Source organism: Humulus lupulus, chromosome X (genome assembly GCF_963169125.1).
Source record: "Humulus lupulus chromosome X, drHumLupu1.1, whole genome shotgun sequence".
Lineage (NCBI taxonomy): Eukaryota > Viridiplantae > Streptophyta > Magnoliopsida > Rosales > Cannabaceae > Humulus > Humulus lupulus.
The window spans coordinates 72235321-72253297 of record NC_084802.1 but is presented as its reverse complement, the minus strand read 5'-3'; the positions used below and the strand labels follow the sequence as shown (position 1 = coordinate 72253297).

At 39.6% G+C, this 17977-nt stretch overlaps 1 protein-coding gene across 8 annotated transcripts; it reads left to right on the top strand.

Annotated features, from left to right (window-relative positions):
- The first annotated feature begins 47 nt into the window (after positions 1-47).
- Positions 48-17770, top strand: LOC133807278 (regulatory-associated protein of TOR 1-like). 8 transcript variants are annotated; one of them, XM_062245496.1, is made up of 9 exons: positions 48-935; positions 1665-1726; positions 2962-3104; positions 3307-3385; positions 5634-5791; positions 7312-7466; positions 7810-8154; positions 9686-9786; positions 15464-16235. In XM_062245496.1, the coding sequence occupies exons 3-7, from the start codon at positions 3088-3090 to the stop codon at positions 8085-8087; spliced, it is 687 nt and encodes a 228-aa protein (XP_062101480.1). In that variant the 5' UTR covers positions 48-935; positions 1665-1726; positions 2962-3087; the 3' UTR covers positions 8088-8154; positions 9686-9786; positions 15464-16235. The 8 variants fall into 8 exon arrangements, with proteins under 8 accessions (XP_062101480.1, XP_062101481.1, XP_062101482.1 ...); XM_062245497.1 differs by lacking the exon at positions 15464-16235 and adding an exon at positions 10288-10444; XM_062245498.1 differs by lacking the exons at positions 9686-9786; positions 15464-16235 and adding an exon at positions 8970-9203 and having other exon boundaries at positions 7810-7888; positions 8030-8154.
- Positions 17771-17977: the final 207 nt, after the last annotated feature.

The following is a 17977-nucleotide window of genomic DNA, read 5'->3' as shown; positions in this document are numbered from 1 at the left end:
ATTATGGTATCCTTATATATATATATATATATATATGGGGTAAAATAAAAAATGGCGGTAATTTATTTTGGGAGCCCGCCTATGTAAAAGTTATATTTTTTTGCTAGCTAATTCTTTTTTAATTATATTGTTCGAACTCCCCCGTTTTCTTCTTCGGCTACGGTGTCTCCGAAGTCAATCCCCTGCTTGTTTCCATCTCTCAAATCTCCTCTCTCTCTGTTGTCTTTCTCTATCTCTCATTCACTCCGTTTCCAGTCGTTCGACTTCTTCGTTTCGCTCCCTTCTCTTCTCAACTCTCTGAACTCACTTTTCTCAAAAACATCAAACGAAACAAAACCCAACAAAAACAAAACAAAAAAAAGTGAGAAGAAAAAAAAACCCCATCTTTCTCTTTTTTTTTTCTTCCTCTTTCTCTGTGTATGAGAAATCTTTGTATCTCTCAGAATTGGTGCAGAAAGTTTTGCGTCTCAGATCCCAATATATATACACATACATATAATAAGGCCGAATATCCATAAAACCCTTCTCTATTCTTCTCTCTCTCCCCTTTGATTTTTTCTCTTCAAACTTGAAGAGGGTGTGGTCCACTACTATAGTTTTGGTACTACTGAGTTCATAGCTAGGTGTGGTGTTGGCAACATGAACATTAGTTCAGGCCGTGGTCTGAGAAGCGGCGGAGGCGGAGGTGGAGGCGGCGATGTTTCGATCTCCGGCGACCAAGACCATCACTTGAAGGTGGAGATCGTGACTCACCCTTTGTATGAACGGCTCTTGGCGGCTCACGTGTCTTGTCTGGGCGTGGCTACACCGATCGATTAGCTGCCGTTGATCGACGCACAACTTTCTCAGTCCCACCACTTGCTCCGCTCTTAGCTTCGTTTGCTCATTCTTCTAACCTTTCCCACCATGACCGTCAAGACCTCGATAATTTTTTGGTAAGTATATTTGCTTTTTTTGGTTTTAGATCTTATTCTATTGGTAATTTCGTTTTTTTTCCTCTGCAACTAACTGAGCATATATATTTCATTTCCTAACATCTAAAACAAAACATGGATAATGGCAACTTAGGTCACTTGGGTCGGAGCATTTTTTATATGTTTGATATTTTTGTTATCAAGAATAAATCAAAATCACTCAATAAAAATCAATATGGGCTTGAATGGTAGTGAATTTCTATGACATCTAGTTGATATTGGCGCTGGTTGCTTTCATAGAATCTATATGACTAGTTTGATTGATGATTAAACATGCTAAAATGTTTGTAGTGTTTTACACCTTTGTTTTAGTAGAATTCAGATAAACTTTAGTTTGTAACATTAATTGTTTAAGTACCGTGAGGAATAGAAAAGCATTCTATTTTGTGGACTATGGAAGAATTTGTGTGCATACAAAATGGTTGATATAATTCCTCAATGGCATTTTAAATTGTTAGTAATCTAGGGCTAGCTAACAAGTTCAACACATTTGAAAAAATAATTTGAGTGTGGTATAATATATTTTTATTTTACAAATAACCAGGTTGATATGTTTGATAACACCATAGAAAATCTTTGAACTCATAAAATAGATATTGAAATGAAAGTTAAAGAAGAGCTTATGCAAGCTGGTATGGTTTTTATGCTAGAGTTTTCACTAAAAACATTGATATTGACAACTATTTGCAGATGAAGTGCAGGATGTAGTTATAGTTTTGAAGAAACCAACATGGTTGTGGAAATCACAAAAGGTTAGATGCTCATGCACCTGTCTATAACTTTTGTGGAAATCACAAAAATTAATACTCAAACCAAACTAATAACACTCCTATATAGTTAACTAATTGTTATACTTGTACAATATTCATTGTTATTAGTTAATTAATAATAGCCTTATATATATTTATATATAAATAAAACATTTGGTATATGTTTGATTATTGGTAGCATTAAAAAAGAAATTGAAAATGAATATTCAAAGCCCTTATTAGTTATGTATTGCATATTCTAAGTGTAGTTTCTTCTCCAATCATTGATATCCATTCCTTTAGTTTTGGCTTAATTAAACTGATCTCATTTACTTCTCTTGTAACCAATACTGAAGACAAACAAAACATATATAGGAGATAGTAGCAAGGGAGACAAGGAGTGAACTATATATTGATTCTGTATGGAGAAATTTGACTCGAGGCAAATCACCTCATCACCTCAAAATTAAAAAAGTAAACTTAGTCTTGTTTAATAATAGATTAATAATTTTTGGTAAAATGATTCAACGAAACAAAATTAAAACAATAAACTCAAGCTTGTTTACTAATAGATTAACTACGTATTGTCATTTGAGGAGATTACTCTGAAGTTTATTACTGTGAGCGAACACGTAACTGCCAATTAATGTTCTGGGTGATTTTGTTCATTTAAATGATGGATGCGTAGAATTTCAGTTTTATTAAGTACTTTGCCTACTTGCAGGATGCTTTGAGAACTTTTTTACTGCAAAAGATTGATAATCTTGCCAAAGGTGATAAGTGCCAAATAACAATGATATCAACTTGGGCAACTGAATTATACTTTGACAAGCTTTTATTCCCCACACCTTTTTTTTTTTTGGGTGTGTGTGTGTGCACGCATAAAGTTTGGATTTAAGAACTCTGATTTCTCTCTTTATTTTTTGTCCTGCTGCCTAGTTGGGTTACAGATTTTTTTATCCAAAATGAGATATTATAAAAAAAAAAATACATAATGACTAAAAGAAGGGAGCAGAAATTTCCCCAAAAGAAAAAGGATTCTAACACAAACAAACCAATAGTACAACTCAGCATAAAAAAACTAACTTATCTGATAGATATGAGTTCCAACTTTGTGAACACAGAATTATACATATATTATCATTTATGGCAGAGCATTTTGGTTTTACTTTCCTGTATAATTTATTACTATTTGCTGTTGTTTCAGATAAATCTCATACTTGATCTTTCCATTTCAGATAAATCGTCTACTCTTGGAAGATGACACTGCTTTGGATAACCATAGTTCAAAGTACCGATCAATAATAAAAGAGTTTTGTGCTTTTCTATGTGAATGCAAGGATGTGTTGGATGAGGCAACTACAATGAAACTTTTAGAGAGGTAACTATCTACAGGATCCTCTGTAAATTAATCACATTTTTCATAAAAGTATGAAAGCAATAGCTAATTCTTTTCTGTTTTAGTTTAGAGCTGTAATTAACTTCTTCTTTTTTTAATTTTTTTTACATAATCACGTGATCTTTTCTATGTTCTTATTTAGATGAAAAAACACTAGAATTCATTATTTAGCAATATGTTGCAGTTATGGCCGGGTTGAAGAGTTGGGGTTTTTTGCCAGTTTAAAGGAGCAGTATGAAATCTTAATTCATCATTTCATACAGGTGCTTCATCATTCTTTTCTGTTCCGCATTTCATTTTTGTGATTGCTGTCATCATAAATCGCATTTACTAATGTTTTATACTAGTTCTGTACTATAATCCATAAATATACATACACACTTAGTATTGACATCTTCCTCCTTTATTTCTTTTTTCTTTTTTTCTCTTCCAAGTAAATTTATCATCACTTGAAATCTATAAAATATGTTTATGTTCACTTTACGGCTGAGATATACATGATTATGTTTTTTTTTAATTTTCCGTATAGGATTTACTACTTGTTAAACTCAAAAACTATTAGAACTATCGTTCTTTTCCATTGAACTTTTCAGTTCACTTCTATATCCTAGGCCAATTTTTTTAAGTTGACAAGTATTTAATTTTATTTTCTCGTATGGATTCTGCCATTAGCAAGGAAAAGCAATGAATGCTTCTGGAAGTCATCTGTTTCTTTAGATCTTCAAGTATAGATATCCAAGAATTTCAATTAAAATTGATTTTTACCCCAGATTGTTTAATTCGCTTAAATCTTTGTAACACTTGATTAGAAACAACCAAATATATTATAAAGGACCCTATATATAAATTACCTATAGAACTAGTTCTCAGAGTAAGCCTGAAACAAAAAGAAAGAGCAGCCTAACTATTGGAACAAACAAACCTGGCCACCATGATTCCAAGTCTTGAATCAAGCCATATGAATTGGAGCCTGATCTTCCAACTCTAAAAAAAATCAACATGATACACATCATAATCATGAATAAAATGTATGTACAGAGTTTGCACCATTATTTCCTTAACAGAATTCACTATGATTGTAGCTTGAATATTATGCTGGATAGATAATTACTCTATTGGTACCAAGATAAAAATATCATAACAAAGAGATTAAAATAAACTAAAAAGGAAACCACTGAACCAGTACTCAAATAACACCTAACTAGAAGCAATTCTTATTGAAATAAAAACACACAAAACATAACTAATGATGTAACCAAAATAGTGTCAAACCATTAATGGAAGAAAATCACTGAAAAATGAAACACAAACTCAGTATCTAATCAAATCCATTTCTCATAAAGTACTGATATTGGTACTATAACAAAGAATACTACAATTAAAAGTTACTAGAATGAGAAACTTAAGACTAAAAGGCTAGTTTGTTCCACATCTCTTTAGCCTCTTCCTCCAATGTTCCTCTTAAAGGAAAAGTCTCTGGATTCGTTGTGTGAAGAGATGAAGTTTTGGGTTGTTGTGTGGGTTAGGAATAATAAAGTATTCAGCCATTTTGTTTCTTTGATTTGTTGGTAGTTGTTTTTTGTTTTCAAAATAATAAATTAAGCTGGGTTTTGGGTGATATTTTGGGGTGAGAGTTATGACTTTATCTCCTTTTGGTGTGTATTTTAAGACTTCTTTATCACGCATACGCTTTTAACTTTGTATTGAGTAGTTAAAAAGTTATTATCTATGTGATTACATGGGTTTTCAGACCTGAAACAGTAGAGAACCTTTCATTCTTGTGTGCTGCATACATACACACCACTTCAAGATCACACACTTTCTGATTAAGCACAAAACTCATAACACAATAAATATGGTTACTAAAACAGATATGAAAAATCAAACATGTAGAAATGAAAATGACACAGCTGGTTTCCACTATAATCAATCAAATGACACAACTGGTTTCTACTATAATCAATTATGAAAGTGTTTTCCCTCACCAAACAAAATGGAAAGTTATAAACCTCTTTTTAAGAGAGTTTCACACAAGGCATGGTTTGACTGCTGAAAACATGTAATAAATAATAGCTTGTTTGAGCTACCCAGAATACAAATTATTAGACATTTAAGAGATGTGAAATGACCCATTTTGAGACATTGCTGCTGCATTGACTTATTCCTATGGTGTCAGACTCTTAATCTCTATTCTTATAGTGCCAGGATCTTAATATTAAGTTGTAAAGGATAGTCTGGCAGTGTGGGGATTTTTATAGTATTATTTTATATAGTTGTTCGATCTCACTAGAAATAGACATGATAAATGATTTCTACTGTGATCTGTATACTTCACTCGCATTTCTACACAAATTTAGAGTTTGACTCACTCATTGTCATTATACGTACATGAATTCATTGACTCGCTAAACTCTTTTATGTGCTACGTGACATGAATTCATTATCTGTAATTCAGATATTTATATATAAATATATTTGTATATATAGTGACTTGATTTGATGATTTGGCAGCTTCATGATTGGGTTGCTTCTAGCTCCTCTGGATCCACAAGGGATTGCATTCTACTTGGAGCTTGTGAAGCACATGAGACTCTTCCACAAAGTGCTGAATTTCCTGCAGATGTGTTTACGTCTTGTCTCACAACACCTATTAAGATGGCTTTGAGATGGTGAGCTTCTTTCCTTGTTCGTCTGTTAGGATCGCCTATCGCGTTTATGCATCTTTATTTGAGATCATGCAGTTTTCTGGTTTTGCCTTGTGGTGTTTATTCCATATTGGCTGCTTCCTAGTTATTTTTAGTTTGTCAACTGGAAGTCTTTTAGCTATGCTGTTTGTTTAAAGTTGTAGGAAGTTAGAAATTGTAGTACTTTCTTATTAGCATGATTAGTGATACTGTAGTGTACTGTGCATGATTAGCATGCTATGAGACTGTATTATATTTTATGTACTTGTACAAATGTATATATTTCCATGCTTAAGACGACCATGTCAATCCTTTAGGCTTTCTTCAAGCGTTTGGATTTGTGCTTATCTCATTATTAGTTTTTATTTCCTTCAAATTTGTGATCAGTTTCTGATGGGTGCATTGTGTAACTATCAGATTTTGCTTGGTTTTATTTTCTGATGGAATTTACAGTTGCTGATAGATTTTTGGGACCAAGGACTAGTTCTTTCGTTAATCTTTGAAGATGCTTCATTTTCCATCTTTTATATTCGATGATAATGCATAACAAAGTTTACATGTTTAATAAACGTGTGACAGTACACACACACACACATGTATCACATAGTTTTGACTAGTGGTCATCATTTTAATCAATTTCTTCATTTATCCTTCACTTCATGAAGACCTTAAAATAATAATACAAACAGATAAAAATAATAATACAAACAGATAAGTATTTATCTTAGTTTTCCATTTTCTTCTTTTGAAGTTTTCAATGTATCATATAAGAAAAAACTGTAAGTTTGTTGTTGTAAGCTTATGAACCGCAGATCATCTTGGGTTGGAATTTGGTATTTTATCACATTAGTTATACTGATCTGCTACTATCATGGTCTACCATCTCTATACGATGATCAGATGCGTCCTTATTGCTTGATTAAGTTTATGGTGCATAGATTAATAAGAGCTCATCAACAAGCTGGGTGAAGTTGGTTTATTATAATTTTATCTTAGGCTTTTGACAATTATCACCTTTTTATACTCTGTGGGTTGCTAATGATTTTGTTCTTCTCTTCCATGTTTGGCTTATTTGCTAGACAATTGCTGGGTGAAGTTTTCTGATGTGTTTATTTCAATGTTTAGCATTCACCGCTATCTTTAGTTTTATAACAGGACCTGCACTTAGCTGTAATATCTGGGTCTTTGCCTATCAGTTTATATGTATGGATTATATATTTGATCTGACCAACTGGCTTATTAGTTCTTTTAGTTTTTGAGAATTTTGTTATTCTGCTGATTTTAATGGAGGCTGAAATTTCAATTCTGATAGTACTGCCAGACTTTTCTTTCATCTCTTGATGTTGCCGATCTTGCTTCTTCCTTTTGAGACTTGTAAATGTACTATTCAGTGATTTTTAATGCAATTTTTCTTGTGTTATTTGACTTTCTTTCTGTTCCCAAAATCGTATTTGGATTCCCATTGATTGAATGGTAGCAGTTTCATGATGCATCCTGTTTCTCAGGTTTTGCAGACGCTCATTACTACATGAATCTCTTGATGAGTCGCTAATTGATAAAATCCCGGGCCGCCAAAATGACCGCAAAACACTTTTGGGGGAATTAAATTGGATTTTCACTGCAGTGACTAATACCGTTGCATGGAACGTTCTGCCACATGGTAATTTTTTCTTTCCTATGGTTTGATGCTCTATGGTCTAACTTCTTTGAATTGAAGTACCCTTATGATTCTTTTGGTGCTATATGTTTCTCATACCTTTGTATTCTGCTGATGAGCTTTTCCAGAGGCTGTTCAGGCAAGATTTGTTAGTCGCTAGTTTTTTTCGAAATTTTTTACTTGCTGAGCGAATTATGCATTCTGCCAATTGTTCCCTGATCTCTCATCCATTGTTGCCGCCTACCCATCAGCATCACATGTGGTAGTACTAAAGGAAACACTAAAGAAGTTAATACTTACTGTTTTATTAGTCCGAAAGTCACTCTGTAACTATTGCACACTGCAGGGATGCATGAGACATGGCTGCTGAGATATGCCTTTCTCAGCTTCCGTCATTGGTTGAAGATCCTACTGCAGAGTTCCAGGTGCATCTGTAGTGTTTTATTATTGGGTTTCTTCTTCTTGATTGAGGAGCCTTATTGTTTTGGTGTGGTAATTATGTTGTTATGCATTGTTATTTTTGAATTTTACCTTTTGTTGGTGATGATGGCTTTGTATTTATACAGCGTGGAGGTCAGACTGTCTCTAAGATTACCCTTGCAATTGTCTCTATTGTTTGGTTAGCTGCTGGAGTTTGCTTTTTCATTGCTTTGCCAAACCATTCCTCGCTTTGGTTGATTAACATTTTTAAGTAAGATTCAGTCTTTAGTTGCCTTTCTTTTTTCTTTTGTTCTGAATTTTGAGTTTCAAACAATTCATTTCGATTAAAAAACATTGGAAAGCTAGATGATAAAAGTATTTGTTTGCTTCGATTTATTGGCTTAATCGCTTTATCATAATTAGCTTTAGGTTTCTAAATTCCATTTGCTATGAAATATATTATTGATTCACTTTTTGACTTGGAACTGATTCTTTCCGTTTTCAGCTCAATCCAAGTCTTTATGACAGTGATCAAATATATTCCCCTCATTTCTTTTTTCCCATTAGAAAAAATATCAATTGGTTTAAATATAATCTTATGTAACATCAGTGATGAAATAATTTAGCTATCCAAAAGGTTTTCTTTTTCCTTGTTACTGTATGAGTAAAGAATTAGAGACAGTAATACTATGTTGTCAACAGTTTTTCTATATCCTTTGCCCCTATAAGTTATTTTGATGGTTTCTTTCAGGAGACTGCTCATGAGACAGTAATACAATGTTGTACTTTATGCATTCTTTATGTTTTTGAAGTAATGTGATGCCTACATAATAGTTTCTTATTCCCGGTTTTTGTTTCTTATTATTTGAGGAGTTTAAAATATGGTTTGAGTTGCTCCTTTTTGGGAAGTGTTTTTTCTCATTAGTTTTTGTTTTAGTGTGTTTTTGTCTCATCCCATTACACTCAGTTTAGCTCTTTTTTCTCTGTCCTGGACTGATTACATTTGTTGAGTACATGCAAAAAAAATTCAAATTTGTTGAGTTAATTTTTTTAAGCATATACCTTACCTTTTATCTGCTATTGTAGGGGAAAAATGTCTCTTTCTCCATCAATTGGAGGAGAAAATGAAACTTAATTTTGAAGGCTTTGTGTTGGGCAGCTGTAGAATATTTTGTACTGAAAGTAGTAACTTTTCAATATGTTGAATATTTAAGACTACTTGAATACTTCAAGAATATTTTGTTGTTGATGACAGTGTTAAATGTTTTAAACTAATTTGTGGATTGTTAATACAATGTTGAATATTTTTACTTTTTGTTATTTGAAAATCAAGTTCATTTGATGATGCTAGTATATATTAGAAAGTTAATTTTAATTATATAAAAAAAATTAAAATATAATAGAATAAATTAGTATTATATAAATGAATATATAATGAGAATTTAAACTTATCTAAATATTAAAATAATACGAAAATTGTGTTATAATATCTATTACAATAATACTTTTTATGTAAAGAATTTTGTTATGCAAACTTCATTATATAACACAAATTTATAAGTATTGAAATATGTTATATAATCAACTATAAACAATATAATTAAACACTTATCTATTTATTAAAATAACACAGAAAGTGTGCTATCATTGACGGTATAATAGCACATCTGCATAACAATGATAAAGTGTTAAGTAAAGTATCCTGACCTACGATAACATAGTCAGTCTTAACACATCAAAAAGTGTTATGGTATGTTTTGATAACACATTTTTGGTGTTATTAAAAGCATTTTTTCTTGTAGTGAAACCTCCAAGAAAACCAGCACCCTCAGTTCGATCCGAGGCATCTACGATCAACTTCAAGCACCACCCTCATGTTTTCTTCAACAAATTCATACTTCAAGTAAGTTTTCGACTCCATCTTCTTACTTTTGTAGCAATTTTCACGTATTTTTTCACTGATTTGCCTGTTTTCACAACTGGGTTCACATTGTTCTTGGAAAGTTTTTTGGGTAATCAGATTTAGGCAAAAATACATAGAATAACTATGCTAGAATAGGGATTTTAGGCAGTATAATGTACAAGAAAATGTGTAAAAAGAAATAGGGAGTATATTTACATTCATTTCGGGTTCAAAATCGAAGTGAAAATTTGATTTTGAATGTTTCGGAAAAACTGGGTTTTCCCGCCTGTTTTTTAGAGTTGAAAAGTTTTTCCAAAAAAAACTTTTCAAATTCGCTTTTTGATATGTTTTTCCACCATGCTCACATGTTTATTTTGTTTTTATTAGGATGTTGCTAGTCATATAAAAGCTTAAGTTTTATATACGAGCAGTGTTATCCTTGCTTTCATTTTTCTTCTATCTATTGGTCGTAGATTCTCACTTCCCCTTTGCTCTTCTCAGATATTTATACATGATACCTATGAACGTGTAACGTCCCAAAATTTCCTAATAAGGCTTAGGGCTTTGAATATGGGGTCATGATGGCAATATGTGGAGTTATGTGCTTATTTGTTATATTTAATTGTAATTATGTGGATTATGTTATTAAATGATTAGTTGTGCATGTTTAAAGATATTAAATGTGCATGTGGGCCTATTGCGGGCATAATTGTATATTTATGTGATATATGTGAGAGACCCCATTATTATGTGGGTTTATTTGAGTTACTCGGCACGAGGCGATCCCAGGGAGCAAGTTAGCAGGAAACCGATGTCCCTCGGGAGTGATTAAGATCAGCCCTGCCCATGCGTTGTGTTCGTTAGATCAACCCTTGATTTAGTCAATGACAAGGAGTCACTACAAATGAAATAATTAATAAACTAAATGCAAGAACTAAAACGACACAACTATTTTATAGTGGTTCGGCTCCAGAAATTGAGAATAACCTACGACCACTTAGTGATTTTATTGATGTAAACCCTGAAACCTGCGATCAGCAAACTAGAGTTCACTAAGTTTCACAAGCTCCAAAGTGGAATACAAAATCGTGTATAAAATTATTTGTTCTCTTGAGTACAAATTATTGCTTATCCCTCGAATGGACCCCACAAGTCCTATTTATGGGCTCTAGAATGTACATATGGGACTATGGGCCGTCCTATACTTATGCCACAATCATATTTAAATAATAACATAAATAATAATATTTACATATAAAGAAAATCAAATATCCTAGAAATATCTAACTCATAACCGTATTTGAATTGTGGCTTCGGTCCAACGAGCAGATCTAGTCACATATGCCAGCTTCCCTATTACTTAGCATGTCCCTCGTGCCTATCAGGCAGCTTAATTTCCTGGTCGTTGGTTGACCGGACTTTCATTAATAAACAGTCACGTGCCGCTCACATGCGCCTCGATCGTGCCACGTCATCGAGCAAATGTTTTTGGGTAAACAATTATATATATATAAAAGGAATCACATATAATAAAGACATATATAATGGAGTTTTAATACATATATATAAATAAAACCTATGAAATATATATATATATATATATATTGATGTACATATAAACCATAACATCACAGAAGCAATAGGTAAACTAGGTAATTTCTATTAAAATTAATACTACAAATCATTTGTTTTGGCTTCCATTCGTTTAGCAAATTAAAATAAGATTTCATTAGTTTGTACAAGTAAATGATTACTGAGGACTGGATTCCTAAAGTAAAAATCTTAAACCATATCATAATTACTTTTAGCGGAAGTGTGGATATTGGTTTTTTATATATATAAATCACACTATTTATATTAAACATAAAGTGTGTCTCAAACATATTATACATAAGTATTAACTAACTCAATTTATTTTCAAAACATAACCTCACACTTTAATATAAACATACACATTGATAAACTAAATTAACCCACATAAGGTTGAGTTCATATGTACAAATTAGGGTTAGGACCATGCTTTAGTTCCCCTTTACCATTCGCATGATTTCAAACATATAATTTTTCTTAGGATCTTTAATGACATATATAAAAACTTAGCTCATTGTTTTAATCCTTTTGAAAAATCCCAAAATTTGTTTGGAATTTCCTAATCTTGACCATGAAAATTTTTAACACTTAAAGAGGTTACTATGACCTATTTTATAGAAACCCAACTTCACACTGTTTACCGAGATTTTTGGAAACTACACTAATGAATATTAGCTAAGACTAATGATATGGAATTTAGAAGATTAACACAGGATTTTTACGTGGTTGGGGCGTTAATAAGCCTTAGTCCACGAGTCAATTGTATTAGAGCTTGGAAAGTCTTTTACAATGGAGTTTCTCTCTATGTTTTGACAGAGTAACTGTATACAAGTCGAAGAGAGATCCTTTTTTCAGTGCTCTATCGCCTGTATTTATAGACTCATAGGAACACTGGATCTGGGTCGGGTATGACCCGGGCCTGTCAAAGATGTGGATACTCTTGGCTTCTCTGGCGGAAGCCCAATATAAAAGATAAAACATACATAGGTTCAAGACTAATTAAGGCCCAATAGGGCGACCCAAGAACTATATTTCGCCCGACAGAATGGTGCTTTTGGTCTGGGCACTTCGAGTTACGAGGCAGATTCAGGGGACAAAGCCAGTCAGAGTACTTGGCAGTGCAGGTCTGAAACAGCGGCGTGCAATCCTGAGGTGGCCTTTTCCGCAGGTGAAAAGTGGGGACAACCCCCACGCGTCGTGGGGCGGCTTCAGGGTCACGGATGCTTTTCCTTGCCAAACCGGGAGGACCTGATCCGGGTTCGTTTACCTTTGTCCCTCTTCGTTTACCACAGGTCCAAACCGTTTACCAGGCTCCAGGATCGTTTTACGTATACTTCAACTGCAATCCGAACTGTCAGTACGTCTCCCGGACTACTGTCCTGGATCACCATCCCGGACACCATCAGGGTCTAGAATCACACTTGGGTCGTAGCCCTTGGTTATTCCTGTTTGGGCTGGGCCCACGTCTGAACGCCCGGACCATGGGCCTGGACCATCGTCCCGGGCCCACGACAGGAATGGGGATAACATTTACCCCCCAAGCCTTCGCCTGGGGCCGCCAGGTGTAGGCTTGCCTTGTTCCCAGACACCCCACGATTGTCTTCCTAGTTCCTGCTTGGAATTGTGGGTCCGTGACAAAGGGCAGTGGTGCTGGCCGTAGGCTGGGCCCGGACCATTTACCAGTGTCCGGGTACGTTTACCTAAGTCCCGCTTCGTGGTAGGGGTACACGTGTCGCCAGGCGACTGTTGCATGGATGGATCTCGACCTCGAAAGGTCACTTAGCCACCTCAAGGGTCGCTATGCCTAGGCTAGTGCGTCATCACAGATCTCGAAGCGTCCCATCCGCACGGGGGTCCTTCATTAATGCTCCTGTGCTGATGTGGACCGTCAGATGGGGCGACCTTTGACATTTGCCTCTCCTGGGCCGTTAGATCCGAGATGGCGAGGATCCAGCTTTAGAGTGCTCATAAATGCCCCTGCACGATCTTGGACCATTCGATGGGGAGATTTCTATCCGTTGGATCAGAGGCCAGGATTTGGGCCTTTATAAATACTCCCCAGACACTCATTTGCCATTTTTACACTCTCGAGCCATTTCAAGAACTGATAAGCTTTGCATGTCCGATATCGCCGACGACATCCTTCATCACCTGCTTACTCTACGCCATCGTCTATTTCCGACAGTCCCAGCGTCTGCCCATCCACCTGAGAGCATGTCCTGGGTCTGCCCTATCGACGAGTTGCTGAACCGGCTTCACCAGTTCAAGAACGAAGTTTTGCCGTTCTTACCGTCGGACAACCACCATCTTCTACGGCCAACAACTCCCAGTAAGTCCTTCTGACCTTCTTGATGAATATACGAACTTAGGCTGTTCTTTTAATTCGTATGCTTAGGCTGCTAGAATCTGATTACACTTAGGAACTGTTAGGAAGGCCGCCTGGTTCGGGTTGCTCCGGGTCCGGATGCTTCCCAGACAGATGGTGGAACCTTAGTAGCCCCTTTTCCATTCCCGATCTGGGTTTCGTGGTTCCTTGGTGATCCCGGACCTGATCCGGAGGGGACTCCAAGAAGTCCTTAGGAGACCCCCCGTACCTTAACCGACTTTCTTGGGTTTAGGTACTGACTGCTTGGCTTTCTTTCTTTGTTCCCAGATCATCAACTATGGCAACGGGCGTCACCCTTCACTTCGAGGAAGAAGTCAATAGGGCCCCTGTCGTCCTCTCCGGGTCCCGGACCCCCAAGGGCAACAGATGGGAGATGGACATGGTGACCAACTTGTTCCGAAACTACCGGATGATGTACATCCTGGAGAAGCGCCTGGGCTTAGAGTCCACTCCCAGACTCTTCCACAATCGCATGGCCAGGATTAAGGAGCGGGCGCACACGTCTGTAGAAGGGTTCGGGGCCTGGAGCGCCGGCCACATCAGTGCAGGAGCCACACTCCCGCTCCACGATTACTTCGTGCGGTTCCTGACGTATGTGGGGATCGCGCCGTTCCAGCTCCTGCCACAAGCGTACTGGCTACTCGCGGGATGGCGAGTGTTCTACATCGCGAAGGAGATCGCGGAGCCGACCCCTGCGGAAATCTTGTATTTCTACAAGATGGAGCCGAAGGGGAATGCCAAGGACAGGACCTTGGACGACTTCTACAGACTGAAGCCGCGAGGTAGCTATCCCGCTCCCGCCAGCTCCTGGAAGCATCCCCCGAACATCCTTCATTACTGGTTTATGACGTCCGGGTTCCTTGTGGAGAAGAACCCCACGCTGCTGCTAGACTTCCAGCGAGTGGGTAAGTGCTTCCCCGAACCTTGTCCCCTTTTTGTTTTATTTTTTTCTTTCTTTTTCTTCGTTTCTCATCATATTCCTCCGGGTGTCAGGACCTTTCGCTCAAACTCCCCTCACCCAGTTCATCATGGAATGAAGGAAGTTCTACTCCGGGCTGAGCGCGGAGGACCTGGACGTAGGTGGCTACGTCAACACGAATAACCTCCGACTGGTCGGGATGCTCGCGGCCCACCAGACCATTGTCATCCACAACCTTCGAGGGATCCAGTGTGAGAAGAATGTCGCCATCCAGGAGCAACTGGCCTTGGACCACATTGCAGAAGTGGAGAAGGCGGCGCGAGCTGACGCGGCCAAGCAAAAAAGGGACCAGGCCCAGACGGAGGCGGGCACTTCTGAGGAGCTGGAGGAGCTCTTCGAGAACGCCCTACCGAACACAGGGACTCCTGGGGCTAGCGTATCGGGGTGAGGTAACTCCCCTTTAATCTTGACTTATGCTCCCCAAGTCGGGGACTTAGCTAGGGATAGGCTAGTACTCCGAGGCCTCGCGTTCGGGGCTGACGGGGAGATGATACCTTCGTCTCCCGTCCCCGTAGGCTCGGAGGTTCTTATGTTCTTATCTGGGTTCCTTTAGTACGGGAATTTCCTGAACCTGGACGACATGGGGGATCGAGTCCATTCTTCGCTTTAGAGGAGTTGAGTCGCGCCCGGGGCATAGATGAGGGTTCGTCCCGGGTCATTATTAGTTTTGATGTTGATTCTTTTGGTTTTCCATACTAATTATATTTTCTGTGCTTTTGCAGGAGACTCCAGCATGTCTACCCCCGCAAGAAAAATGAGGCAGCTCCTCAAGGACAAGGCGACCAGGAAAGCTGCCAGAAAGGCAAACGAGGCGACGGGCTCGGACCCAAGCCTCAACAAGGAAGCGCCCGGGGCAGAACTTCGACCCGGCGGGGGAGCCCTTGCCGTGGTCCCCATTCAAGCCGTGGACTCGGCTGCAGTCTCCGGCTCCGCCCAACACCCGGTGATTAACTTGGAGATGGGTGCAGCGGCCAGCCAAGGTTCTGGGAAAAGGGGCCTGGACACTGGTGCTGAGGAGGCCAACACCGGGAAGAAGAGGCCCCGGACGAGGCAGGCTGGCTCGACCGACGAGTCGCACGGCGAAAGTCTACTCGCCACGAAAGAGATTCCTGCACCGTCGGTTCTCCCCATACGTCCGGCACTACTCGAGGAGGGGGAAGCCGTTGTGCGGGATGAGCAGTCCCGGCTGATTAATCGGACCTGGGAGAATGGTCGGGGCTGGAGAGACGAAACATACAAGGCCCTGACGATCCGCTGTCAGGTCGAATTCGCGGAGCGTCTGGCGGCGTTCAGCGCCCCTCAACCAATCGTGGATCGGCCAGCCGCTAAGACAGGCTTTCGCCCTAAGTTTGGGCAGGACACGGCCCCCTGGCGGCGGACTTGTTGGACCAGGTGGGGAACACCATGTCCAACCTCCAACTCAAATGGTACACCACCATAGCCAATCTGGACTTGCTGTTTATCTCTCAGGCACTCCGCCATCAGGCCACCGCGGTAAGTTTTACTTGTCTTTTTCTTCCCTCTTCTTATTTGTTAATAAGGATTTCTCCTAACTTTTCTTTGCTCCAGGTTGATCTGCTGTCCCATCGGAGTGCCGATCTGGTGGTCAAGTTGGCCATGAAGATGGAGACAGTTAAGCTGGAGGCGGCCGTGAACCAGAGGGAGGCCGCCAAGGAGGCCCTTGCCAGGGAGACGGCCCAGGCTCGGGCGGGCCATGAGGAGTTCAACCGCGTCAAGGCCGGGCTGGAAGAGGCTTTGTCCCGGAAGGGAAATGAGGCCAATGAGAGGGCAACCCTTCTAGAGGCGCCCGCGGCTCAGTCTTCCCGGGACAAGGAGGAGATCCAGACCTTGACGGCACGGGTCCGCGGACTGGACGATTCTCTCCGCGAGGAGAAGACGGCGCACGAAGAGGCCCGCCGCGAGAAGGAGGAGGCGGACGGCATGCTGGAGGTCACCTTCGAGGAGGCCATTTACATGGCTTGGCGCAAGGACAAAAGCATGAACCTCCTGGTCTTCCCAGATCCGGAATCGAAGAGGGCCGAGTTCGAGGCCAAGGAGAAGGAAGGCGCGGAGCTCCTGGGGGATGAAGCCTAGGCCCGGATCCTCACCTTGTCTCTTCTCTATCTCTTTTTTTTTTTGTAATTTTGTAATAACTTTTCTGGACGCGTATGCGTCCAAAACACTTTGTATTGTTTTTTCCGGTATCTATATATTTTTTTTGTTATTCCCTAAGTAGAAATTTCATTTTATTGTCGTGTCTGACTGATTCAGAGGGTTTGGTCCCAGTTCCAACGGCTTGGACTAGACTAACTGACTAGCTTGTCGAGTTTTCAGACCTAACTGCCAAGTTTCCAATCCCGGCTCCAACGGACCGGGCCAACGTGGCTGAGTTTATTTTGGAACCTTGTTCTCCCTTTATCAGTTGTAGGCCACGACTTTGCCCTGGGGCGTACCAGATGCTTCTCTCTCCCGGACATCGCTCGTCCGGAGTGGGACCAGCCTTGGGCTCGATCCTTTTAACTTGTACCCCTGGACATCGTTCGTCCGGGGTGGGACCAGCTTTGGGCTTGGTCCCCTTTAATGCATACCCCTGGACGTCGTTCGTCCGGGGTGGGACCGACCTTAGGCTCGGTCCCCTTTAATGTATACCCCCGGACGTCGTTCGTCCGGGGTGGGACTGGCCTTAGGCTCGGTCCTCTTTAATTTTATACCCCCGGACATCATTCGTCCGGGGTGGGACCAGCCTTAGGCTTGGTCCTCTTTAATTTATACCCCCGGACATCGCTCATCCGGGGTGGGACCAGCCTTGGGCTTGGTCCTCTTTAATTTATACCACCCAGACATCGTTCGTCTCCTCTTTAATTTATACCCCCGGACATCGCTCGTCCGGGGTGGGACCAGCCTTGGGCTTGGTCCTTTTTAATCTATACCCCCGGACATCGATCGTCCGGGGTGGGACCGGCCTTAGGCTTGGTCCTCTTTAATTTATACCCCCGGACATCCCTCGTCCGGGGTGGGACCGGCCTTAGGCTTGATCCCACGGGGTTTGTATCACCCGGACCTCGTTGGTTCGAGCCGGGACTAGCCTGAGCTTGCGCCCCACCGGGTATTTTCTCATACCTGGGATACCCCCCGCAAGTGAGCGGAGACTGGTCTGGGGTCACTTGAGGAAGATTCTCATTATTCAACAATATTTCTTTATGGCGTTTTGTACACGCCATTTGTATTGTTCAAAG

Excerpts from the sequence above, each read along its gene's own strand:
- LOC133807278 (XM_062245494.1), top strand. The coding sequence starts at position 7,823 with ATGGCTGCTGAGATATGCCTTTCTCAGCTTCCGTCATTGGTTGAAGAT. Across the intron at positions 7,889-8,029 it reads ATCCTACTGCAGAGTTCCAG|CGTGGAGGTCAGACTGTCTC; the intron begins GTGCATCTGTAG and ends GTATTTATACAG. Across the intron at positions 8,155-9,685 it reads TGGTTGATTAACATTTTTAA|TGAAACCTCCAAGAAAACCA; the intron begins GTAAGATTCAGT and ends TTTTTCTTGTAG.